At 52.7% G+C, this 25060-nt stretch overlaps 9 protein-coding genes across 9 annotated transcripts; 5 read left to right on the top strand and 4 right to left on the bottom strand.

The window, feature by feature from the left end:
* Nucleotides 1–566: 566 nt before the first annotated feature.
* Nucleotides 567–4056, top strand: HER10_EVM0005111 (LysM domain-containing protein; the record flags this gene model as incomplete). Its single annotated transcript, XM_035474736.1, has 2 exons — nt 567–1135; nt 3660–4056. 2 exons carry the CDS (start codon nt 567–569, stop codon nt 4054–4056), a joined length of 966 nt encoding a protein of 321 aa, XP_035337181.1.
* Nucleotides 4057–6325: 2269 nt separating this feature from the next.
* On the top strand, nt 6326–7594 carry HER10_EVM0000221 (uncharacterized protein; the record flags this gene model as incomplete). The annotated part of the gene is made up of 2 exons (XM_035470014.1): nt 6326–7404; nt 7473–7594. Exons 1-2 carry the CDS (start codon nt 6597–6599, stop codon nt 7592–7594), a joined length of 930 nt encoding a protein of 309 aa, XP_035336782.1. The 5' UTR covers nt 6326–6596.
* A 1274-nt stretch (nt 7595–8868) lies between these two features.
* On the bottom strand, nt 8869–10739 carry HER10_EVM0000834 (monooxygenase; the record flags this gene model as incomplete). The annotated part of the gene is made up of 2 exons (XM_035470601.1): nt 8869–10435; nt 10507–10739. The coding sequence occupies 2 exons, from the start codon at nt 10737–10739 to the stop codon at nt 8869–8871; spliced, it is 1800 nt and encodes a 599-aa protein (XP_035336841.1).
* A 1394-nt stretch (nt 10740–12133) lies between these two features.
* Nucleotides 12134–13976, bottom strand: HER10_EVM0001190 (4-coumarate-CoA ligase 2; the record flags this gene model as incomplete). The annotated part of the gene is made up of 4 exons (XM_035470945.1): nt 12134–12389; nt 12452–12555; nt 12613–13610; nt 13661–13976. The coding sequence occupies 4 exons, from the start codon at nt 13974–13976 to the stop codon at nt 12134–12136; spliced, it is 1674 nt and encodes a 557-aa protein (XP_035336868.1).
* A 555-nt stretch (nt 13977–14531) lies between these two features.
* On the top strand, nt 14532–15557 carry HER10_EVM0007366 (rhamnolipids biosynthesis 3-oxoacyl-(acyl-carrier-protein) reductase; the record flags this gene model as incomplete). Its single annotated transcript, XM_035476924.1, has 5 exons — nt 14532–14613; nt 14647–14956; nt 15018–15159; nt 15221–15438; nt 15491–15557. 5 exons carry the CDS (start codon nt 14532–14534, stop codon nt 15555–15557), a joined length of 819 nt encoding a protein of 272 aa, XP_035337359.1.
* A 191-nt stretch (nt 15558–15748) lies between these two features.
* On the bottom strand, nt 15749–17489 carry HER10_EVM0012851 (aldehyde dehydrogenase; the record flags this gene model as incomplete). Its single annotated transcript, XM_035482231.1, has 5 exons — nt 15749–16111; nt 16173–16772; nt 16833–16921; nt 16975–17332; nt 17385–17489. 5 exons carry the CDS (start codon nt 17487–17489, stop codon nt 15749–15751), a joined length of 1515 nt encoding a protein of 504 aa, XP_035337825.1.
* An 822-nt stretch (nt 17490–18311) lies between these two features.
* HER10_EVM0012674 (acyl-CoA dehydrogenase family member 10) lies at nt 18312–19822 on the bottom strand (the record flags this gene model as incomplete). The annotated part of the gene is made up of 4 exons (XM_035482064.1): nt 18312–19325; nt 19386–19577; nt 19608–19657; nt 19810–19822. The coding sequence occupies 4 exons, from the start codon at nt 19820–19822 to the stop codon at nt 18312–18314; spliced, it is 1269 nt and encodes a 422-aa protein (XP_035337807.1).
* A 1386-nt stretch (nt 19823–21208) lies between these two features.
* Nucleotides 21209–22525, top strand: HER10_EVM0010642 (SirQ; the record flags this gene model as incomplete). The annotated part of the gene is made up of 3 exons (XM_035480095.1): nt 21209–21245; nt 21297–21551; nt 21609–22525. 3 exons carry the CDS (start codon nt 21209–21211, stop codon nt 22523–22525), a joined length of 1209 nt encoding a protein of 402 aa, XP_035337640.1.
* A 258-nt stretch (nt 22526–22783) lies between these two features.
* On the top strand, nt 22784–24441 carry HER10_EVM0005764 (F-box domain-containing protein). Its single transcript, XM_035475368.1, has one exon. It carries the CDS (start codon nt 23084–23086, stop codon nt 24287–24289), a length of 1206 nt encoding a protein of 401 aa, XP_035337235.1. The 5' UTR covers nt 22784–23083; the 3' UTR covers nt 24290–24441.
* Nucleotides 24442–25060: the final 619 nt, after the last annotated feature.

The following is a 25060-nucleotide window of genomic DNA, read 5'->3' as shown; positions in this document are numbered from 1 at the left end:
TAATCTAGGACATGGCTTCTTTCTCTGCCTAAATGTATCTCAATCAATGAGGTAAACTCATCCTTTTTGCTTGAGTAAAAAAGAAAGAAAAAAAAAAAAACCCCAAAGAAACATCACCGCCTACCGCACTCTTACACGAAGGATTTTATTCAAGACGACGTGTAAAGCTCAAGGAAGGAAGGAAGCTGTCGTGGTGTTTCCTTGCTGACGCGGGAAGACGGGAAGGTGCACGGCCCAGTTTGCGGGGACAGCTTGGCGCCACACTCGGACCCTGATGACATAAGACGAGAAGCGGGACGATGACGCGGTGTGCACAGCCTCAACTGGATCATCAGCCCCTGAGCTGCCTCCATCCTCCGTCCTACTCTATGGTCCTGTGCCGCTGCCCATTTCCATATTACAATCCAATTCTTTCTTATTTTATCCTCTGACCGAAACGACGTTTGACAACTCTAAATACTACCTGCCCAATACATACTTACTTATTGACCCCCTGTCGTCACGATACACCGACCTGTCTCACTCCCATCACAATCATAAGGCCTCACCAGTAACTCACCACCAAAATGTCACGATTCTCCCATCTGGACACAGACGAAGAACGTCTGCCGCACGGCATGCGCCGCGTAGGCTACGACGCCGACACCCAAATCTACACCTACCAAGACGCAGACGGAAGCTACTGGGAAGGCGCGCCCGGCGCTCAATACGGCCAACTCACCCAAGTCTCGGGCGCCTCGTCCACCGCCGCCGTGGGCGCCGAAGAAGCCGAGCCCTTTATGCCGGGCGGCAGCGAGCTCAACCGACGACGGAACCCGTGGGACGACAGAAAAGGATGGAGGCACGAGATGAGGCCGCTTCTCAATTTCTTCGTGCTGATTGGGCTTTTCCTGCTCGTCTTGACGTGGTGGCTTTACCGTACGCCATCGTCGTCTTCGGGCGGGGCGGAGGAGGAAGAGGTTGCGGTACCGCAGTGCGGTGGGCTGGCGGTGCCGTATAAGATTGAGATCGGGAATACGTGTTGGGCTATTGCTGAGGGCCAGAAGATGACGATTGAGGATTTGCTCAAGGCGAATGAGGGTTTGGACTGCGATAAGCTGATGCCGGGGAGCTTTATCTGCATGCCTACCCTGGGGTAAGGTCGTTGGGTTAGCAGGATGGCGGTCTCTTTAGAATGAGGATTGCGGAAATGCGCTTGCTGCTGGATACCCCGTCAAGGAGGAATACTCTTTTTCTGCCGTTTTGTTCTTGTACCTCTTATCATTGGTACGTTAGTTTGTTTCTGGGGTTTCATGGTTAGATTTGGTCGAGCTCGACGCTGACTTCTCAGACTGGTCTCTGAGAGGTGTGGACCGTAGAGGGCTAGATTGTGGCCTGCGCTGCCACTGAATGCCAGCTATCGTAGAATCAACACGATGCTTTGAGATTAAGAAAAGTGATGCAGCCTGTGATACTTGGATAAGAAACAAGACACGACGTTGGATTGCTAGACATGTTGGTTAGGCATCGAGAAGCAAGTCGCCAGGCACTCACCATCACATGCAAGTGTCCTGGGACAGGGCAGTTTGGATAAGGATGGCTTATCGCATCCGCAGAGCCCAAGCCGTTTTGGACATCGTGAGCGGAGCTTCCCCAGGTTGGCAGGCACTTTGTATGTATGTACTTACTTTTGCCAAGGGCAGGAAGGGAGTTTGCCGCTTGACCCGATTCGGTGCGAGGGCTGGGGGCTGAGCCGTATTTGTTAGGACGGGCTGGAGAAGCTACATCTTTCGGATGTACCGGCGCATACCCGGGTCCACTGTCGGGTACCTTGCACCAAGTACCGGCTTCTCCCCCAGACATTCCCGTCTCAGCTCCGCTTGTAGACTGTAGTAGGTATTTGGCGTTGGTCGTGTGCCTGGCGTTTCCGTCTGTGATGGCCAATTCTAGTCGAAAGGGAACCAGGAAAATGAGAATCGCAAAAGGATAGATACGACGGCGATAAAATCTCAATCCCTCAGTGTTTCTCGCGTCAATTGAGATCAATTGGAAAGACATTGTCAAGGAAGCAAAACTGCAGGGTGGGCCAACGGTGATGTGCTGGTTGCCGACGGGTATCGTGCCCACTGGGGGGCGAAAAGGGGACTGGGAGGCTGCTAACCTACTCGGAAGGTGCAATTCGTAAGAAGGAGAGGGGCTTTCTCTGGTGCTCGTACGTTGGAAGGGTTTAGCGCTGCCCTTTCCCCAGAATTACAGCGTCTGGGGAAGTGGGACGCTGTGGAGCACCCACTGAGCGTGTCTCCACTTTGCCCCACAACACGGCTCCCCGTCGCTGCAATTCCCTTTTCCCCCATTCGTCCCCCCTCCTCTTGCGTTGCTTCCCCGTCGTGCCCGTCTGCCCTCCAGGCTCGAGGCCCCCTCCCTTCCCGTCTCCAGCGCTGCTCATCTTCTTACTTTCAGTGGAGTGTTTGCCTGGTACCCCCTGTTCTGTCCCCGCTATCCGTCGGTGTGTAGACAGGTGAGTGAGCAGGGCAACATAGTCCGACACAGCTCTTGCTAGAGACTGTTCATGCGATGGAAGTGAGAGAGTTCATAGAGTGAGGAAATGAAAAAGCAAAGAAGTGAACAAGCCGAAAGGACACAGGCTGAAAGATAAACATGGCTGGACCTGGATGGTTCGTGTGGGGTGGCCTCATGCCCTCCTTTTCCGTCTTCAACAGAGTCCAAGGTCTATTGTGATTTGTGAATGTGTGTGCACTGAGAAAGTCTGGGGAAAACGCGGCACGGTCGGTCAGGGTCATCCCGTCTGTATCTTCCTGCTTCACTTCTCTTCAGGCTTCATCTCTGTGCGTTTCTCTCCGTCGCGCCAGAGTTGCCGTAACTCGTCTCGCTGTGGCCAGATTCAACTGCTCGTTCACTTCTCATGTGGCATGTTCTTCAGAGAGCAACTCCTTGGAGTTGGCATCTCTCAGCCAGAGAATGGTCTCTGAATTGTCTCTGTTCAATGCGATACCAGCCCATGCTTGCGTCACTCATCTGCCCACCCTCCACGTCGCAGCGTTGCACCAGGCGGCTGGGCCTACCATTTACTTTGCTCTGTCTCTCTCGCTCTCTCTCTCACTTCTCGCCTCCCGCCTCTGCCTTGCCTCTGGCTCATGCTGCTTGTGTTGCTCTCACTCCTCCTCCTCCTCCCACACACACGGGGCACCATCACAATTCGGCGCCAGTGTTTGTGCGCTTCTCTCCCCTTGGTATGATCTCCCTCGCCTTGATGTACTTTGGCTGCTTGGGGTTACCCCCCTTCCACCAGTCAAACATCCTCATCCGCCCCCCAAACACACACACACACACACACACACACACACACTCACACCCCCTTCCTTTCATCTGGCAACCTTGGGCTGTGACGGCGACGTATGGATAGACCAAGTCACGCGTGGATGATCTGTCTTACCCCGCACGCTCAGGACGGGAACAACAGAAACCCTCGAGGCAGTGCCCCTGAAGGGCCATAGAGAGAGAGATCCCTTTAAGAAGAGGACATCTGCCTCCTCTTTCGTGGCTTTTGATCTTGTGTGACTTGTCTTTCTATCTCATCGAATCATCTCATCTCGTTCCATCCAACCCATCATCAGCTTGGAGGACATATATACATATCACAAGCCAAACTACAACCACAGCGGTGTTCTATACATCACCACCCTCTCTCATCATCAACACAAACCCATCCCACACAAACACATACACACACACAAAATGGCCCCCCGTATCTCTGCCGCAAAGTCCACAGAGACCCTCTGCTACGGCGTCGCCACCGTCGGCGCCTTCCTCCCCATCTACCTCATGCTTCCCGGCGCCGAGCAGCGCCTCGCCTCCCAGACGACAAAGTGGGCGCCCCGCTGGGAGCGCAACCTCTCCTACTTCACGCCCGCCGCCGAGAGGGGCATCAAGCGCGTCGAGCCTCCCGTCTCCAACATGGTCCGCCGCATCGACAACAGGCTGCCCCTCGAGAGGATGGCAAAGGGCCTGGACAAGAGGATCAAGAACGGCATTGACCGCTTCAACAACACCAAGTAGATGAATGATGTCTATGGTGTTGGGAGGGGGTGAGGGGGTTGAGAGTTATGTAAACACCGTGTATACACTTGTGCCAGCTGGATAAGCTGAGGAGAAGAGTGGAGGATACAACGGAAAGATGATACCACATCTGGCTCTAGAGATATAGAGGATGCATTAGATATCTCATAGAAGACACAGCAACCAACAATAACAAACAAAGCAGTTAAACTTATTACTGTCCCGCCTGTCGATGCAATGCTTATGTGCCGCTAATGATCCAACTTCGCAACAGTAATGACTCAACAGCACTCGCTGTACAATTTCCTCGAAGCGTGCCGCCACAGAAAAGCCGTAGTGTCGCACATTTGGTGGTGGGCATGGATGCTTGCATCTCGCTGCCACCCCAATCTGCAGATAATCAGGCCATGATGAACGACCGCGAACGCGAGAGAGCACTGTCTCACCTCCCACGAGCGGGGTTTTACACTTGACAGTACCCTTTCGTTTCCCCCTTTCCCATGCTGCATTGGAATTCCCCAATTCTTTTCGTCATTGCCCGTTAGGCGATACAACAATACAACTTTGATGTTGTTTCGGAGAACAAAAAAAGAAGGGTTGCAGGGAGCGGCCCGATGTGATTGAATTAGCCGCCGAAGCGAATTGCAATCGACCTGTTTGTGGCCTCATCTCTCTCTCTGCGTTTCGCTGGCACTCGCCATGCCAATACGCGACCGCATCTGCATCTCCATTTATCGGCACGGCACCGCCCGCACACTTGTCCGGGGATATGTTGCTTTCTCGTCAAGGGAGACCACAGATTGATCGATTTCGACGCGATCTCGTTCCATTTTCGTTCCTTGTCCACCGCCCTCTTCCCGAGCCTCCAGGCAACTCTGCAATGCACTCGCATTCCCGCGTGCATGCTCTCGTAAACGATTAACGGCGAACTCCCGAGGATTGCCAACACTGGTTGACCGTTGGGCATGCCATAATCGAAGAAAGCCGACCGTCCATCGTGCATTTCTTGGCGTTGCGAACGAAACGAAAACCGAAAGACTCGACCGTCTAGTCAAATACACAACGTTTTGCGAAGATGGATAACTTCAAGGGAGCGAATACTAGGCGCTTGAGATGCTCTTGGCCCCCCATCTGCCCATCTGAGATCAGTTCCTGGTGCCCAATGATCTGCCCGACAATGCAAATGCTACGGGCATCAACATGTTGAAGTTCTGAGAGAGCCACTTGGTTTCTCCGCCGAGCAGGCATTCATGCAGGTCGAGCTGGCCCACTGTCAGCCAAAGACTCTATGCAAACTGCTAGAGTTGTCCTATAATTTGTTTCCGTCAGCCCACATATCCATCATGTCGTAAGTTGTTTCATACCAGCCGGCAAACTCTCCTCTTTCCCTGCATTGGTGCCCGTCAAGACAACTGCCTTGTTAGTGCAAAGCGGCCATGATTACATGCTGCTATACAGTCTAGTCAGGACATGGCTGCATGTAAAACAGTACTGCCCATCTCACTGGACTCAAGGCTAGCAGCTGCAAAATAAATGGTGGCTCTCATTTGTGAAGCCTTGCCCTGAAAGTCGGTCTTCGTCTGCTTCATGTCGAACAATTTTCCCCGACTTGAATTGTACTTCTCATCGTGATGCTTGCCCTGTTGAAGATGCAATGGTAGCGGTCAACTACTTCAAGGTGCTTGTAGTTCTCATAGCCATCTGTGATGCGGCGAGCAGCTTCAGCCGTTGGTGTTGCCGGATTCCCCAGCTCTGCAACGGGTATGCGAGCTGCTCCGTGCCTGTCTGTCTTTAATAAGGATGCAGCTCTTCGGCGCGTTTTCCATTGGGCAATCCCCTCGTCAAGACATATTGTAGTGTCCTTATCACGAGCTGCAATGCGATTCCAAACCCTGTTTGGTCTTCTCGGAAGCAGTGTGTAAGCCTGGACTAAAGAATGAGCTGGTCTTCCATGACAGACGATTGTCGGCATAATACTACAACCGGGGCCATGCAAATAGGTCTTGTAACGGTCTGAGTGAGGGCTGATAGAGGTGACGGTAGCTTCACAGAAAAGAGCTCGGAGCTATGACGACTATCAAAAAGAGCACCAGAAAAGAAGCTCTGAACATTTGACATGTGGGGCCATCGTGAGGGTATCTATCCACCTTCACCTTATCTATGGCCATCTGGCAGCACCTGGAGAAACCATCTCTCGGCTGTCAGCGGCTGTCCACGGTTTTCAACCCACCTGCCAATTTCCAGCGCATGAACCATCACGACGCGAACGCGCTGGACGAGCCAAGCCAAAGTCGCATCCCACCATCCAAATGTCGATCTGTTGACGGCGCATTCGCACATCGTCACCCAATCCCTGTCGACGCTACCGCAAGAAGCCTCGATATGACTCTACGCTCGTCGAGGCGCAAAATTCCTCCAGTCACGAGCTTGTCACGCACACAATTTTTTCGACCGTACCTGAACTGAAGCGCTCTACAACCTCTAAATCAACCATCTTCTAATACCATTTTCCCGCTGATATAACGGAGAAACCCTCGACAATGAACTCAATGGCCCTTCCCCGAGCTCTAGCGAGCACCACCTGGCGCGCAGTCGCCGCCAACCCCTCGGCCCCGGCCTCTCGCGCGGGGTTCTTCGCTCAGCGATGCTATGCCACCCGCGCCGCGAAGACGACGGCCGCCGCTGCGCCGGCTACCGCTACAAAGTCCACCACTGCGGCGAAGAAGACCACGACCACGACGAAGAAGAGCGTGAGCACCTCTGCTGCTAGCAAGAAGGCTGCTGTCAACACTACCACGGCTGCTGCTGCATCCAAGACCTCGTCGGCCTCGACCAAGGCTAGCTCTACCGCCACCAAGGCGGCTGCTACTTCGAGTACGACCCCGAAAGCTACAAGGACTGTCAAGAAGGCCGCTACGAGCACCAACAAGGCTGCTTCTGCGACATCTGCTGCTGCCACCAAGAAGGCGGCTGCGGCAAAGGCTGCCCCTCCTCCTCCCGCCCCCGCTCCCGCTGCCGCTCCCGTTGCTGCTGCCGCTCCCGCCCCGAAGACGCCCACCTCAGTCCCGAGTCCCGCGCCCGCAGCAGGCTCTCCCACGACAACCCCGACGGCAAGCACCCCGAGACCGGCCCCTGTTACAGCATCAGCGGCGCCGACAACAGCCCCCATCCGGCCCTACGCACCCACCCCCCCTCCGCCCCGGGCGCCAGAGGCGGACGCCCGTCCCAAGCTGAACCCGAACAGCAAGGAATATCGGAAAGCGTACGGCACGGCGGCGAGGAAGTGGACCGCGACCATGGTGGCCATGCCCATCCTCCTCGTCACCTCCTACTTCCTCTTCGACAGATGTGAGTTACCCCTCGGCGGCCCCTACCCGTTAAGTAAGAGGACTATTTCACTGACATGTTTCATACAGTGGCTCTGGGTCATGAAGCAAAAGTAATGCCGGATTTTGAAGGTGCTAAGAAGGCCGCAGAGGCGCAGAAAGAGGTGGAGAAGTTTGTCGAAGAAGCACAGGCGCAAGCCAAGGCGGCATAGAGCCCCTTAACTATAACTATATTGTAATGATCTTGATGAATACCCACTCCTATTCTTGCTTGGCCGGCTTGTATCCGCCTTCTCGGTGTTTTGACCTGGCGCCCGTGCTTCTCAATGATGATGAGCCTTAACGGCATAGGCGGTTGGTTTCTTTCCAGCAAGCGTGTGTACCTCCGTATCTCGAGCAATCGATGAGCTGGCTTGTATTTCCCCTTGAACCAGAAGAAAATGATTCCTTCCAGCCTTCCACGCTATTATATGCATATTGGAGCCTTTTCATGTTGAGTCTTTGTTCTGGCATCAAGCTACCACATTCGATTGCGCGCTAATCCAACAGCCGCGGCAAGCAGTCCCACGACAAAGACACCGCCGATGACGATGCCTGCAGCCGCGGCAAGCAGTCCCACGACAAAGACACCGCCGATGACGATGCCTGCGATAGCCCCTGCTCCGACTGATCCAGTATCAGGTACGGGCTCGTCGGTCGCTGCGACGGCGAGCAGAACCCACGCAACGAGAACGTGGGAGACGCAGTAGGACATTTGAGCGTTTCGAGGGACAGAATAATGTGATCTCAGTCCTGAGGGCATGCCTTTGGAGAAGGAAGGATAAAAGCTTATGTGGTCCTAATTGTGGTAGTTATCCTGACTACTCAGCCGTAGTCACGAGCTGTCCTTTTGTAATTTTAGGGTGCTCATGTTCGGGGATGCTGTACATCAATCTTTCACGACCACGCCATATACTGATTCGCAGCTTTAGGCGCTGCTGAGATCCAGATGGGGTGGATGAATTGATAACATCATTCACGCGTAACGTGACTGATGCGTACGGCATACTAGGTGAGTGGTCTGGGTTAGGAAGTGAATGTATATGGAATACACTGGAACTACCAGTCAGTATACACACAGCGAGATCATACCAGCATACCTTATCAGAAGTCTAGTGCCTTCCCATCGTAACAACAAATATCGGGCCTGGTGACCGAGGGGTGAAAGCCGTGAAGTGCTGACTAGTGCGTGATGCTCCGTACTCTTCAGGACTCCTGCGTTCGAACCTTGGTCCGGTCGGCTCCTGTTGTTTTTGCTTTTTTGACCATTTCTTGATTTCGTCTTTCCTGTTGTGTGTATGAATCACAGGGGGATATCTCATGATAACTTTGTGAGTCTACTGACTCACTAGATGTACCATGCTGAAGGTAATCAGGTAGGATATCCACGGAGATCATGAGAAGTAATTAATTAGCTTGCATAACGTAACACTAAATTCGCTCTTCATCACAGTCTAGATACTTCCTTCACCTCCTGATGCTGCTGCTCCTCCTCAGGATTCCCGCAAAACGTCACAGTCTTCCTCGGACCCATGATAGTACCGCTCTTGGTAAGCAACTTTCTCTTCCCAGCCGTCGACAGGGGCGGATCATCATCCTCATCTCGGATATAATACGCCCAGTCTGCGGTCTCGTCCAGCTCCGTCTGCGAGTACCCGTTCCCCAACCACGCGAACCTGTTCCCGGCGTACTTGACCTCGAGATCATCCCATCGGACCTCCTTGATGGCCTCAATGTAATGCAGCGTCGAGCCCGGCCACAGCGCCACAACAGGGCCGTCGTCACGAGGCTTATACCACGACCGACAGGGATCCGACCACACGGTCTGCGGCATAAAGGACTCTTTGTAATCCACAAAGTCGCGGACTGCCTCCTCTTTGGGCGTGAAGGAGACGACATTGGTAGTCTGGTAGCGGTCAATGACCTTGAGCATCCAGTCCGCCTGCGCCTCGATGGCAGGGAGGACGGGACCGTTACCAATGGGGCAGTTAGGCCCCAGAATGATGAAGTAATTTGGAAAGCCGGACGCCCCCATACCCAAGTACGACTCAGGATCCGAGGCCCATTTGTCCTGGAGATTCTCGCCCGAAGGACCGACGATGGGGAAGCGCGGCTTGAAGGATGTATCAAAGCCCGTGGCGCAGATGAGTACGTCTACGGGATACTCCCGCCCGTCATCAGCGACGCACCCCCGCTCCGTGATCTCCTTGATCCCGCCGTACACGACCTCCACGTTGGGCTTGGTGAGCGACTCGAGGTAATTAACACCCGGCGTTAACCGACGACAGCCCACACTCCAGTCAGGAATGAGCTTCGACTCGAGCGCAGGGTCATTGAGCTTCTCCTTCATCTGCTGGACAAAGTACGCGTGCGTATCCTCGTTGATCTTATTATTCTTCAGAAAAATCCCAAACTGCCCGTTGAGACCGGATTCATTATTCTTGCGATACTCGAGGAGGGCTCCCGGCTTCGTAGCGAATTCCGCCTTCTCCGCGGGGCTGAATAAGTGCTGTTCGAGACCCTGGGCGGGCGACACCCACGTCGGTCTGCGGATGAAGGTCGTCACGCGCTCACACTGTTCGCGGATCGCGGGCAGGACTTGGATGCCTGAGCTGCCGTTGCCGATCAGACCGACGCGCTTGCCTTCTAGAGAGACGGAGTTATCCCAGTTTGCGGTGTGGAGCAGTTTGCCCTGGTATTTTGAGAGGCCAGGGATCTCTGGCCACTTCCAGCTGTTGAGGACGCCGCCTGCGTTGATGAGGAAGTCACAGTGGTCGATGATTGTTTCGCCGGTGGACGTGTCTTTGACGTGGACGTCGTAGCCGCCGGCTTCCGAGTTCCAATAGGCGCCGATGACTTTGTGTTGAAGCTTGATGTATTGGTATAGGGAATACTTCTTGGCGAAGTTTTCAAAGTATTCTAGGATCTCGGGGGCTGGGGGGTATACGGCGGACCAGTCCAGCTTTGGTTCAAAAGTCCAAGTGTAGTTGTGCGACGGAAAGTCGCAGGCACACCTATGAAGGTCAGGACTTGAAGGTCTTGGTCCGGGAACGCCTTCATTGACGTTGACTGGAGGTGTACTTACCCGGGATATCTGTTCTCGAACCATGTCCCAGCTACCGAGGGGTTCTTTTCATAACACTGAAGCGAGTAGTTGGAGAAGTGTCGTTGGAGCTTGTAGGCTAGCAATAAGCCAGAAGCACCTGCGCCGACGCAGATAATCCGAACGTGCCTTTCTGTATGGATCGGAGCTGATGAGCGTCTTGCTGCGTCTCTATCTCCCGCACTTGTGGGTTCTGGCAGCAGGATGTCCCCCATGGTCAAGTCGTATCAAATCAGGATTGTTTGGATGAAGTGGATTATAGGAATTCGAGGTTACATGAAAGTCAAGCACGAGAAGCCTGTTGGCAAGGGAAAACCAAGGGCCAGATATGTATATTCAATCAAGTTAGCCACAATAGCGCATTATATATGGAGAAGGGGTACAAGTAAGCTGGGAAGTTCATTGTCCCCGTAAATCAACGTCACGTAGGTATCGAATCGTCGTTACCGTTAACCGTAGACATACTTTTAGCGTTATACTAACAGACAGTTTCTACGCCAAAGGCAAGCCGTAACCTTGTACATTTGTATATTGAGGCGAGGTTCGCCTCTCACACCCACAGCTCCTCCTAGGCATGGCAGATACCAGACAACCTCGGCGGTGGCGTCCAAACCATCCCGGATGACGGCCGCGTGCATTTCATACTGCAAGTGCGGGCAGCGTCAACATCAGACGACTGAATCTACAGTGCCATCGACGGGGCATCCAGGAGTCACTTCGAGTCAGACTTGTGAGCCGCACAGTGGCTTTACTGACTCAAAAGTTTGTCCGGCATATAAGAAATGAGGGTCATCTCTAAGATATGGCACCCACTCGGGCTCATCGGAGTATAGAAAGGTTGAAGATGAAGTGGGTGTTGATCGAGACCAACATTGGCCGAACCTGATACGCCGTTCTTGTTGTACACCATGCTGAAGGGTAGGCGCGAGCGCAACTTGGCTGATGTCGTCTGTACATGAGCTCCGAGGCAAATATGCGTGCTCAAGGGGGATTGGTTGGACACCCTTCGGCAGTTTGTCATGAAATAGAAGGGTATTGCCGCCCCGGGAAGGATCTAGTGTCCGCACTCCACGATGTTGCACAGTACAAGTGATCTCCGGGATATCACATATGACAGCGGACCCCGGCGAAAGCCTGACATAACAGACTACATGAGGGTAGCAGTGACGACCTTGGCCAGAGGGGCATATGCGGCCTTGCGGGGAAACAAATAGTAGGTGGAAACGATCGCGGGTATGTCGGAAGACCTCAACCGGAAAACGGAGCGTGAACTGGGGTTACACATACAGGTACATGTCTTTATGACGTTCTTGTAGGTCAGATCGAGAATGGCCGGTCTCATCGAAAGGGACGCTGCTCAAGTTCGTATCAACGCGCGGAGGACTACACTTGTTTGAGCATGGAGTTCGTCAAGATCTTCATCACGGTTTTGTTCACAACAATATGTGCCTGCATGGGAGCTGTCCTTGATATGCTATTCGACAGTTGATGATGAGTTGCAGATGCTTCCTGCATGACCGACCAATTATATACAAGAGTTGCAATTCATAACCATCACCTCCTCCGGCGCCAAGTATCAAACCCGTTATTGTGTAGCCCCACTATCAATTCACAACCTCGATCTCGGACTCTTTGCGGCCTTCTCCAGGGCCGCTGCATCTCTCTTAGACCACTCGCGCATCACCTTTCTCTGGATCTTCCCGCTCGCAAGCTTGGGAACTTCATTGACAAACACGACACCACCGACGAGCGCCTTGTGCTTGGCGACCCTCGGTTTGATCCATTTTTGGATATCTTCTGGCTTGACCTTCCCTAATGAGACGTCTTGGAGAGCCACGTAGGCTCTTGGCCACTCGTTTCCCTCACTACGTTGTGATGTCAGTGTCCTGATAGCTGCAGGCGTTTCAATGTTATGTATGTTGCTTACATTGTGATTCCCACAACGGCAGCGTCTGCAACGTGCTCATTCTCGAGCAAGACGGCTTCCAATTCTGCGGGCGCAACTTGAAGGGCGTTGACCTTGATAAGCTCCTGCAAATGCTGTTAGAAAGTTGCCTGACTTCAGGGACGCGAAGACAAGACACTAACCTTCTTGCGGTCCACGATCCAGAAGTAGCCATCTTCATTGCAGACGGCGATATCACCCGTCTTGAGCCATCCATCCACCAACGCCTCCTTGGTGGCAACCTCGTTGCGCCAGTACCCGAGGCAAATGTTGGGACCCCTCATGCACAACTCTCCCGGCTCACCAAAGCCGACCTCCTTGCCCTCCTCATCCACCAGTTTACACTCACAGTTTGGCACCAGCTTTCCTACACTGCCAGTGTCGTCTTTGATGCCCCCAGGCACCATGATCCCCCCGCAAGTCACCTCCGTCATGCCCCACCCCTGGTTGATCTGCACCGAGAACCTCCTCTGGCAATCATTCTGCAGCTCCCGCGACAAAGGCGCCGCTCCGCAGAGCATGTCCTTGACGCTCGACAAGTCGTAGCGGGCTGTCTCTGGCCGCTTCGACAGCATGACGAGGATGGGGGGCGCGACTTGCAGGTTGGTAATCTTGTACTTGCCAATGGCGAAGAGGAAGTCCTCGTACCGGAACTCTTTCATAATGTAGATCGGGACGTCCAGTTTCATCGCCATGAGGACGGCGTAGAGCTGGCCGTAGGCGTGGTAGAGGGGTAAGAAGCCGATCCATCTCTCCCGCGGCCGGTTCTCGAAGGAGTATGGCTTCTCCGCGTATCTCATGTAGATCGTCTGCTCGACGTTGGCGATGAGATTGTGGTGTGATACACAGACGCCTTTTGGCAGACCAGTCGTGCCCGATGAGTAGTTGATGGTTGCGACTGTGCTGGTTGACTCTTCCGCGCTCAGCTCTGGCCATTGATATGAGGTTGCCTGGGCTGGCGTGCCAATCATCTGCCTCCAGTCCGGCACACCGTGCTTGACCGGATTCTCAACCTCGGAGAACTGAAAGACCCGAGAACGAGGTATTCTGGACTTTTCTGCGGCTTCCAAGACCTGCTCTAGATGATTTGGGTGGACGAGTACAACCTTGGCCGCAGTATTGGTCATTTGATGCACGAGCTCTGCACAGTTTTAGTCAAACATTGGTTGCAATTCAGTTGAGAAAACGTACCAGGAACTGTGTAAGCTGGGTTGGCACCGCTGAAGACGCAGCCTACGGATACGATACCAAGGTATGCTACCGGCACGAAGATCTGATTGGGTGTGCAAATCATGACCACATCTCCGCGTTTGAGACCGAGGTTTTGGAGGCCGAATCCCAGTCTCTTCACCCATTGCAGCATCTGCTTTGGTGAGAGGTTGATTTTGTCATCTTTACAGTCGATCCAAATGGGTACATCAGATGGCGTTGATCCTTTGGGGAAGAGATATGAGAGGAGATTCGTCTTTGGAATATCCAGGGGCGGATAAGGTGAGTTGAAGACCATTTTGTTGTTGTTGACCGGCTCTGATGCGCTCGGAAGATGGGAATTCAGAGAGATTGAATACAGAAGACCCAAGGGTTGAAGGGCAAATTCAGAACTTGAATGAGATGTTGTACGTCTCCAGATCGAAGTTCACGAAGCTTGAAGGTGCATCTCAACCTAACGAGTCTAGAGAGTCAGGCATTATCATGAAATCTGACTACGAACCCCGACAAGGGTCCGCGTGTGTTGTACCGTCGTCATCCTGTCCAGGTCCTAGCTCTATGGGATGGGGCTACCAACGGCCGTGTCTTCCCTCGGGATCGCCTCGGTAGGGGGGTTTATGCGGGGTAGCGTTGGGGAAACCTGGGGTCGAGCCGGGCGCCATGTTGCTACCCCGACTTGCCCGAGTTCCCCGGGAGGAGATTAAACCGAAGCGACCGGCAATAGCCCCGGGAAGCTCTTCGCTATGCGTTTGGTCACTGACTATCTTGATCTGACACTTTTCCGTGTGTTCTGACGGCGGTTTGCTAATACTGTTGCTTGTGGGCCACTTCGTTTACTGAGTTATCCCCCACCATGTCGGAACTCAAAGACTTTAGCTCCACGTTCTCCCTCGAGGGAAAGACTGCCCTCGTCACTGGGGGATCTCGTGGGTTAGGTCTGCACATGGCCACGGCGTTCCTCCTCTCAGGTTGCTCTCACGTCATCATCACCGCCAGAAAATGGGAGGGCGAGCAAGGCATCAGCCAGGCCATTGACAAGCTCAACCGTCTCCCCAATATTCGAGGAAAGGCAATCGGGATTGCTGCAAACGTCGCCGACTCTAAAGATATCGTCCGCCTGGTCGAAGAAGTCAAGAACATCGTGGGCGAGAAGGGGCTGAACATCTTGGTCTGCAATGCTGGAGCAGCCTGGGGTTCCAAGTTTGAGGATGCCCCGCCCAGCAGCTCAGTCAAGATTTTGGATCTCAATGTCAGGGGTGTGTTTGAGTTGGTCCAAAAGTGAGCGCTTTGCCATAAGCCAATGTGGGTGATTGATATTGATATGTTGACGCCCCTCAAGGTTCCTACCTCTACTCGAGAAAGCAGCGTCAGAAGGCGATCCAGCCCGGGTGCTCACTGTGAGCTCGACAGCGGGTGGCAATGTACCGCACGTTGGTGAACACGGTACCATCATGTACGCGGCATCAAAAGCAGCTGCCAATGTGAGTTCTTACCTCTCGATGAAATGGTCGTAAGTTGCGGTGTCGCTGATATCATTCTCAGCATCTGGGACGTAATTTCGCGGTCGAACTAGGCCCGAAGAACATCACGTCCAACATCATTGCGCCTGGCTTTTTCCCGTCGAAGCTGGCACAAGGTTTGATCAATAACCTTGGTGGAATCGAAGAGCTGAGCAGAGGCAACCCGCTTGGCCGGCTTGGTGAGCCAGAAGACATCGCCGGTGTCGCCGTGTTTCTGTGTTCTCGAGCAGCGAAATACGTGTAAGTACGGTTCCGACTGGTTCAAGGTCTTCCTGCTGATGCTTTCGGACAGAAACGGCGTGGTCATTGAGATCGATGGAGGGGCACGGTTAGTTGCTGGAAGACAATCCAAGCTCTGAGACGATGGGTCGCTGGAATATGGCTAGATCACAGGATATCGTATCCCGGCATAACATGTAGGGACATAAACGCGCTGATGAGACATGAAGATGGGCTAGGCACCGTGTGGCTGCGATCACATGGTAGCAGTAATGGCATAACCTATCAACTCACTATTCGGGATATACTATTATGTACGACTATGGCCCCCTCAGTAAGTCAAGTTCACCATGACAGTCTTGGGCTCAGTGAAGGTTCTTAGCGCATTGATCGCGCCCTCCCGACCCAGTCCACTCTCCTTGGTACCACCAAATGGCGCCGTCAAGAACATCAGGCTGATACAGTTGATACCCACCATGCCACTATCAATCTCCGAGGCAACTCTCAAGCAACGGTTGATATCTTGACTGAAGATTCCAGCCATGAGCCCAAAGTTAGTATCATTGGCCTTCTCAATGATCTCCTCCTCAGTTTCGAACTTGTTAATGATGGACACTGGCCCAAAGATTTCCTGTCGAGCAATCTCGGCGTCTTGCGCCACGCCTTCGAACACCGTAGGCTCGACATAGTAACCCTAGGCTAGATGTTAACAGATTTTTCTCATCTGGACAGCGATCCCGGACAGAAGTCCTTACCTTTTCGCCAACTCGGCCGCCACCAACCAACAGCGTCCCTTGCCCTCGCTGACCACGCTCAATGAAGCCTTGAACCCTCTCAAACTGAGCTTTATCAACCAGCGGGCCGATGGTAGTCCCCTCAGCGTCCGGGTCACCAACACCCTTGAGCTTCTCCTCCATCGCCTTCTTATATCCGGCGACGAACTCGTCATAGATAGGCGCTTCGACATACACCCTGCTGGCAGCGACGCAAACCTGCCCCGTATTCGCCGTGATGGCATTCGCACACCAGGTGATTGCGTTCTCGAGATTACAATCCTTGAACACGACGGCGGGCGATTTTCCGCCGAGCTCGAGCGTCACCCGCTTCATGTTGCTCTTGGCCGCCATCTCCTGGATCTTGCGGCCCGTGTTCGTCGAGCCTGTGAAGCTGACCTTGCGCACCTTCATGTGGCTGGCCAACAGCGCACCCGTGCTTCCGTCGCCAGAGATGATCTGGAATACGCCTGGTGGGAACCCGGCCTGTTCGATGAGGGTGCCGAAGGCCAGCGCTGCAAGCGGCGTCTTCTCTGATGGCTTCAGAATGAAGCAGTTGCCCATTGCAAGCGCAGGGCCGGCCTTTACGAGTCTTTAGTAGCACAAACTAATTGAGATGAGTAATACGGTTTGATTTCATACCTTCATGCCAATACTTCCAACAGGGCCGTTCCAAGGAATGATTCCACAGCAAACGCCAAGTGGCTCGTTGCGGACGATTTTCAAGAAGCCTGCATCACATCGACGTCAGTTAGAACGACGTTGGAGACACGCCAAATCTCACCATCTTCCTGAGGATACGTCTCGCCAGGAAACTTATCCGTCCAGCCCGCAAAGTACCTCAGACTCTCACTAGCCATCTTCATCTCCAAGCTCCCAAAGGTCGCCCAGGGTGCTCCTAGAGTGAGGCGGTTGAGGTCCGCCAGGACCTGGCCGTGCTGGTCGACCAAGTCGGCCAACTTGTTCAGCATGTCTCGCCGCACGGTCGGAAGCGTCTTTTTCCACTTGGGAAAGGCGGCTTCTGCTGCTGCCACGGCGGCGTCGACGTCCTCTTGGCCACCGAGAGGGATGTCGTTGGCTACAGGAGACTCGTCATTGGGGTTGAAGAGCTCTAGCTTCTTGCTGTTTGTGGAGTCGACATACTGAAGTTCTGTCAATTATATGGCTTCGTCTAGAGAAGAGGTTTCTGCTCACTTGGTTGTTGATGTACAGCTGCTTGGGGAGGTTGGTCTTGCTCCAAGGGAACTCCGACTTGCTGCCGTTCACAGCTTCCTTCAACGACGACCCGAATGTATCCATACTGATTAGATGCTCTAATAAGGGGCACTGTATGAGATAAGACGACGGATATCAGGCGAAACTTCAGTTGACAGCACAGAACAGGACGGGCTTAAATAAGCAAATCCATCTTGATGATCTTCTGAACAGCTATAACTTCGGTCATGACCCATTACACACAGGCTATTGAAGGACCACGGAGATAAGTTCGGCGTCCTCCTTCATTCCGGCATCACATAATCACAGCGCATGAATGCACCCTCGATGAGGGGATCGTTGTTCTCGCCTGCCTGGAGACGCATGCACGTCCAACTTGGCGCAGCTTACGCAGCCTTCTGTGCCAACGAAAAGCTCTTGGGTTCCACGACACCACACGAGAAACGCCACCAAGCTGCGGGGATCTTTTGTTGGACAGAAGAACCAAAGCTGACGATAATACTGGGTCTTTTGTACAGATTGAATGCTGAGTAAGTAGTGACATCCTGAGTCGAGTTGGTTGTCTAAATTAAGCATAACTGATTCGGGAGAACGGCTGACTTCCTACAGCATTCACATTCTCCCCACTTTGGTTCTTGTGATTGGATCGCAACCGTTCATGGCTGCTGAGGCGTCGGATTTATGAGTGGCACAGCATTTGACATGGATATGATGCAGGAGGGTTTGATGAAGTTGATGAGGCAATAGTCATCGACCAAAGGAAAGCTAATCCAGTTGGCGATAGCTCTTCAAACCCATCATGAGATTACTACCAGTAAATTATCAGCCTGAACATTAGGAGAAGACTCAGAAATCTATCATTCTCATTTTCTCAAGAGCTGGATTCAAACACACTGTGGCAAAGCCCTAATCAAATGATACATACCGCTCCCCATACTGCTCGGCAAACTTCTTACAACGTTCCTGGTACACCTTATGCTTCTTGATAACCTCATCCGCCGTCTTCATCTCCTCTCTGCCAACCTGATGCCGATGCGCCGCATCAGGTCCGTCCGCAATCCTCACAAAGCGCGCATACGTCCACATCTCAGGGAGCGGCGTGTGCTGCGTCAGTCCCTGGCCTCCATACATTTGCATGCACTCGTCGATAATCTTCGTAGCCATCATCGGCACCAAGATCTTGCTCTGCGCAATCGCCCTCTTGCCAGCCTTGTTCCCCAAAAGATCCATCGTATCCGCAGCGTTCAGGACGACAAGACGGGCGGCATCCAGCTCGAGACGCATCTGCGCAACGCGCTCAATGTTGGAATCGAACTCGCCGATGAGCTTTCCACGTGGCTTCTTACGGGCGTCGTTGCAGCGGATCAGGGCTAGCTCATAGGCTCTCTCGCATTGCCCGATTAAGCGCATGCAGTGGTGGATCCGGCCAGGACCCAGACGGCCTTGGGCGATCTCGAAGGCGCGTCCTTCTCCGAGGATGATGTTTTCTACTGGGACGTGGACGTTCTCGTAGAGGTATTCTCCGTGGCCCTCTGGCGCGTGGTCATAGCCCATGATTGTCAGGTTGCGAACTTGGCTGATTCCTGGCGTGTCGCAAGGGACGATGATCATGGAGTGGCGGGACCATTTTGGGTTGTCTGGGTTGGTGCAGCCCATGAGGATGTAGAACGACAAGTCCTTGTTCCAGAGGCAGTTTCCGTAGAGCTTCCTTCCGTTGATTACGTAGAAGTTTCCTTCGCGCTTGATCCTGATTCCTATCTGTGTCGCGTCTGAACTCGCTACGTCCGGCTCGGTCATGGAGTAGGCGGAGGATGCAGTGCCATCGAGGAGTGGCTGGAGCCATTTCTTCTTCTGTTCTTTGTTACAGTACTTGGCCAAAAGCTCGATATTGCCTGTCTCTGGAGCGTGGCAATTCATCGTCTAAAGCAAGTTAACACATCAGTCTTTTCAATAGCCATAATACAAAGACATGTTTCGTACCTGGGCTGCCCAGTAGCACCGGCCCATTATCTCGGCACAGCATGAATACTCCAAATTTGTGAGACCTGGACTTTCCTTGAAGTGGTTGGGTAGGAAGAGATTGAAAAGACCGCGTTCTTTGGCCTTTTTGCGCAGTTCGTGTATTAATGGCGGTGTTGTCCAGCGTCGAGCCTCAAGTTGGGCTTTGAAGACCTGCTCTCTCGGGATACACTCATTTTCGACCCATTCGTACACAGCATTGATCTTCTCAATGGCCAAAGGTGAGAGCTTGGCTTTTACCCATGGTGGCAGGTGAGCAAAAGCGGGACTCTCCATCGCTTGTTGACTTGATTATCCTTGGGCTTTGCGGTCGTTATTCCCCTTGAACTTTCGAATGGTATCCTCAAAATGAACTTTCAAATTCTAGCGAAAGGCATTATAAAGCCGAGAGAAGTCATCCAAGCCTAGTGGTACCGCGATCTTGCCGAGACCATCCCCTGCACCGTACCAACAGGCAAGTCCAAGTACCTCATGAGATCCCCTCCATGGCAGACTCCAGTATCATCCAGAGCTCAATGCGGCTCCAGACGCTAATGATTCAGTGTCCTCGATACATCCTTTAAGCACCAGACGGCCGGGGAACTTGGGGTGGGGCGTTGACCTCGGCCCCTCACGGTTCTGTAAGCTTGTGCGGAGTCCACGCGGGGTAGCTCATCCGGGGATCATCGGCTGTGCGTCAGGATGAGAAGAAGGAGGAGAAGATTGGAACACGAAACAAGACGGCAACCATTTACCCCTTCAGATCCTTGGTGATGCGCCTTGGAAGGGTGTCCAGAAGCCAATGAGATCTCGCAGGATTTTTCTTACTATCGGCTCCATGAGACCGACCTTTTGCCAGCCTCCAAGTTACTCAAGCTACGCCTACCTGGCGTTGTTGTACAACTACCTCATCTATTATCTTACACGTTCTATCCACTGGTCAATTTACCTTTGGAGGGTTGAATGGGGTTCCCCTGTAGAAATGTAAAGAGTAGAAGTATCTTTGCGTGCTTCACTGTGTGCTGCTCTACTATGCTTGTTCCCGCTGCCGCCTCCCCCCGTAGGTCACGACCCTAGTCTGTGTGGTCCCGTCCTACCATAGCCACACTTGGCAGAACAATATGGAATATCATTTTGATTTTTCTATGTGTTATCTTTCGCCGGATTGAGATAAATCAATGCCGTGTAAAATCAGGTTGTTGCACCTCGTATTTGTATGAAGGCATAGACATGCGGATAGTGAATAGTGCAACACATCTGGCAACACTGCCTCCATAGATCTTTTCGTCAATTAATTCTTTATTGCATGAGGATGATAGGATCATTCTCAGGTAGTCTTCTGCTAGGATGGACTTTATCCTTCATACTCTAAGTCCGTCCAATGTCGACTGCATTGACTTTGGTGTTTAAATCTGCTCGGACACTTGGGTGGTGATGACTAGATTATGCTTAAAGGCACGGCGCAAGGGCAAGCAACGCCTCAGTTAGCATTGATTCCCATTCTATTCTTACTATTAAGCTGAAGGTCCAGCTTTTAAGAGGCACTTGTTAAATGGCAACCTTGGCATGCAGGTAAGCGGTCAACAAAAAGCCGGTCAGACCCAATCCTTCTGAGCAACCAACGTTATCAGCTTACTGTATCTCTGGTCTTTAACCAGTCCTTCTCCTTTCGCACTATCCTGTATCGCCGTTGAATTCTGAATCAGACAACTACAGATGCTTGACCAACTAAAGGGGTGATAACCGACGTACAACCTAACTATAGCAAGCGCTCTGCTCATTATTTGCGTGCTCGAGGAGCCACTATGTCGAAGACAGCTGAGAAGCATGCCCTGGTATTTGGTTTGTATAGCCGTCCTCAAATAACTTACTGGTTCTAACAAGGCGATACAGGCTCGAGTGGAATCACTGGGTGGGCCATTATTAATGCTATACTCCAAGGTTATCCCAGCCAAGATACCTTTGATTCTGTGACGGCCCTCACCAATCGCCCAATCAGCAGCGAAATCACTCAGTGGCCTGTATCTAAGAAGCTTCACGTTGTCAGCGGTGTTAACATCCTGAAACCTGGGGGACAAGAAGCTCTCGAAACAGATATCCGGAACAAAGTAGAGAATCTCCGGAAGATTACCCACGTCTACTTCTGCGGTATGGAGCGTTAGTGACGGCATTTACACCAGCCCGTGTGCTAATACTACCTACCAGCTTACATTATGAACCTCGACCCGGCAAAGGAATGCGAGATCAACACTGAGCTCGTCAAAAAGGCTGTTACTGCCATTGATCGCCTATCCCCAAGCCTGCAATTTGTCGTCCTGCCAACAGGCACCAAGGCATATGGCATCCATCTCATCGATCACTTTCCATTCGCAAAGAATCTCCCTCTGCGCGAATCCCTACTGCGAATCCCTGAACCGTTTGGCTCGCAACTCTTCTACTACCACCAGATTGATGCGCTGTCTCGGCTTTCCGAGGGGAGGAGTTGGTCTTGGTGCGAAGTCAGAGCTGACACAATTGTTGGCTTCGTGCCAAACAACAACATTTATTGCGCGGCACAGACGCTGGGAATTTACCTTTCTCTCTTTGCGGAAATCGAAGGGAAAGGAGCCGATTGCCCATTTCCGGGCAACGAAAAGTGTTGGAACAATCTCAGCCACGAAAGCAACCAAGATATTCTCGCCAAGATTTGCATCTACGCATCGTTGCAGCCCCATGTCACACACAAACAGAAGTACAATGCTGGTGACAACTTTGAATCTTCTTCTTGGAGATACAGATGGCCGGTCATCTGCGAGTACTTTGGTTTGAAGGGCACTCCTCCTCTGCCAGGTCGCCAGGCTCCTCAGCCTGAGCACTATCTGGTGAAACATGTTGAAAAGTGGAAAGAGATGGAGAAGAAGCATGGCCTTGTTGGCGGTCATATTATCAACGACCGCACCTTCATTGAGCCAACCCATGGCGTGGGAATGATATACGGTCTAATGAACATGCTTGGTTTCGACAGGCAGCTTGACATGACCCAGTGCCATGAGATGTGGGGTTCCAGCAAGGAAGAAATCGATACGAAAAGTTCATGGTATACTGTGTTCGACAGGTTCAGAAAGGCTCGAATTATTCCGTAGTGGTTTTCATTTCATCCAGCAATGGTCACATTGACTTCAATACTGGGGTGGTGAACGGATTCGGTCGGGACTTAACGCCGGCCCTAATTGTGGAGGCCTTGCCGGAGGTGGCCCCGAAACCAGACCCACCCTTCCGGCCAGGTACGTGGGTACGTACTATAGCCGAAAACAGGATGACACATGCATCCCAGCCACAGTGGCCGTGCGTTACAGTGGCCACCTTACGATGGACGCAGCTGAAATGCAACTTCCGCATTTCAAACATTCCACGCATTCTTTCAATCCGACGCTGCTTGAGGTGAACCGTTTAGAGCACCTTGTTGCTTGCAGCAATTCTTCTTCGATTTTTGGTTTCTTGGGGAGAGTTTTCTTCTTGAAGTGAATCGTTCACTTTACTTCCTTTCTTTCTACCGTCCCTGCTCAACAGCTCATACGATTTAAACCCGCCCCGCTGTTCCCGCAAGGTCCCCCGTCAGCTGAGGGTCTCCACGATACGGAAGATAAGGCCATCACCCCATCAAGGCCGGGCCTGAAGGCATACTCGTGAGGTCGACGAGTATGCTGCTCTTCCCCGATGGCGACGTCAACGGCGACGACGTCAAACGCGACAAGCTCGCCGCCTTGCCCGAGGAGCTCCTCATCGAGACGCTGAATCGCCTCTGCCACAAGGACCTCTGCAATGTGTCGCGCTTGAACAAGCGCTACCATAGGTTGGCCGATGCCGTCTTGTACAAGAGCGTTCACTTTCAGAGCCCGGAGCTTCATCTCACTTTCAGCGAATCGCTGGGCCGGCGACCGCGGCGTGGTTCGGCCATTAATGAGGTAAAATTGATTTATCCTAACGAGGAGCTTTCGCGCCTGGCTCTCGACGCACCCGTTCACAACTCTCATTATGACCCCACGCGGTCCGACACTCTTTCGCGCACACTTTCCGTCATGTCAAATTTGGAGAAACTCGACATTGCTGTTCCTCACGTCCTCTTACACGGCATCGGCACCCTTTTCAACGGGCCGTTCGATTTGGCGTACCTCAAGGAGTGTACACTATTCTATCAGTGCGCCGGTGACGCCTACTGGGACCTGCGAGAAAACATTCACATCTTCGCTCACCCCACGCTGGAGACCCTGGTCATCAAACGAGCCAAACTCGACGAGAAAGGATTCGACTTCATGGAGCGCCCCCACGAGACGGGCCTGAAGAAGTTACACCTTCTCGAATGCGACATTAACGATGACGGACTCTCAGACCTCCTCGAATTCCCAGAGGGCCTGGAAGAGTTTGTCATGACACAGACGGCAGAGCCGAAGCCCGAGCTGGAGGAGAGCTCCGACAACTTTGCCGACTACGTTCTCGCCCTCAACTCCCAGGCCCACTCACTCAAGACGTTCACCATTGACTCGCCAACGCTCGGCTGTCGCAAACCGCTGAGGATGAGAGAATTCGAGGCGCTCAAGAGTATGAAGATGAATTGGGATTACCAGCTCTTCGGCAAGACGTCTAAGAAGCCGCGCATGCACTCGGTCGGTCTCCCACCAGAGATGGAGGTTTTGGAGTTCTTCAACGAGATGGGTTCCGACGAGGAGGTGACGGATCTCCTTCTCTACACGATCCAGACCAAGGACGTCGTCGCCAAGGCCTGGAAGACCTTTGTGGTGCCCGAGGGCGACGCTGGAGTTTCACGTGAGATCAAGGAAGCGTGCAGAGAGCACGGCTTGCAGCTGGATATTATTGGCGCATTCGACACAGACGGAGAAGCTGACTAGAAGAAAAAGACTTAGAAACGAAAGGCCAAACAGAGGAGGCTAGAAGACTTGGAGTGAGAAGTCAAAGTAAAGACAGGAACAGCAAACTATACGTAGAAAAGTATAAACGAAGAGTAGACGAAGATTAGATGACAATAGACGAAGACCAAGACCATATCCATCATATCCAGTGCTCTGATCCAGCCAGTCTCTTCCAAAAGTTGAACCGTGAACGTGAGGCCTTTTGCATAAGTGGTTTAGTGCTGTCCTCGCCAGGTGAGCCGGACCGGACATGATCACAGCTCCACTAGTCGCGGTCAGAGTTCGGGTCCACCCGCCGCCGTCTCCGGGCTTGCGGAACCTAGTATGGACCAGGCTACTCACCCCAGATTTACATCAGCTGGGCGATGGTACAGTAGACAACGACGACGCTTCAAATCATCTACAACATATCCAGAAAGGTAGCGTATGGAGCCGCAACTTGCGAACCTAATTAACACGATGCTTCGAACCGGAGCGTCCTCCGAAACATTCCCTCTACCTAGTACGTCAGAGAGCGTCTAAGAGCATCACGCCATCGGGGGCCATCCGACCACTGTATGGAGGGTTATAAAAACGCACAATGGCAGAGCTCCCACCGGCATACCGGATGCGGGGACAAGCGGAGAATAGTGAGTACCGCTCAAGCGATATCTAGGAAGAAGCAAACCAGTCAGAGGCCAGACGGCTATGCATGATAGTCTGTAGGCTTCTACGTCACAGACAGCTGACGTAGCTTTGCGGGTGGAATTC

Source organism: Colletotrichum scovillei (genome assembly GCF_011075155.1).
Source record: "Colletotrichum scovillei strain TJNH1 chromosome Unknown Contig00002, whole genome shotgun sequence".
NCBI classification, from domain to species: domain Eukaryota; kingdom Fungi; phylum Ascomycota; class Sordariomycetes; order Glomerellales; family Glomerellaceae; genus Colletotrichum; species Colletotrichum scovillei.
The sequence above is the reverse complement of the archived record's forward strand: the minus strand, read 5'-3'. Positions and strand labels throughout refer to the sequence as shown.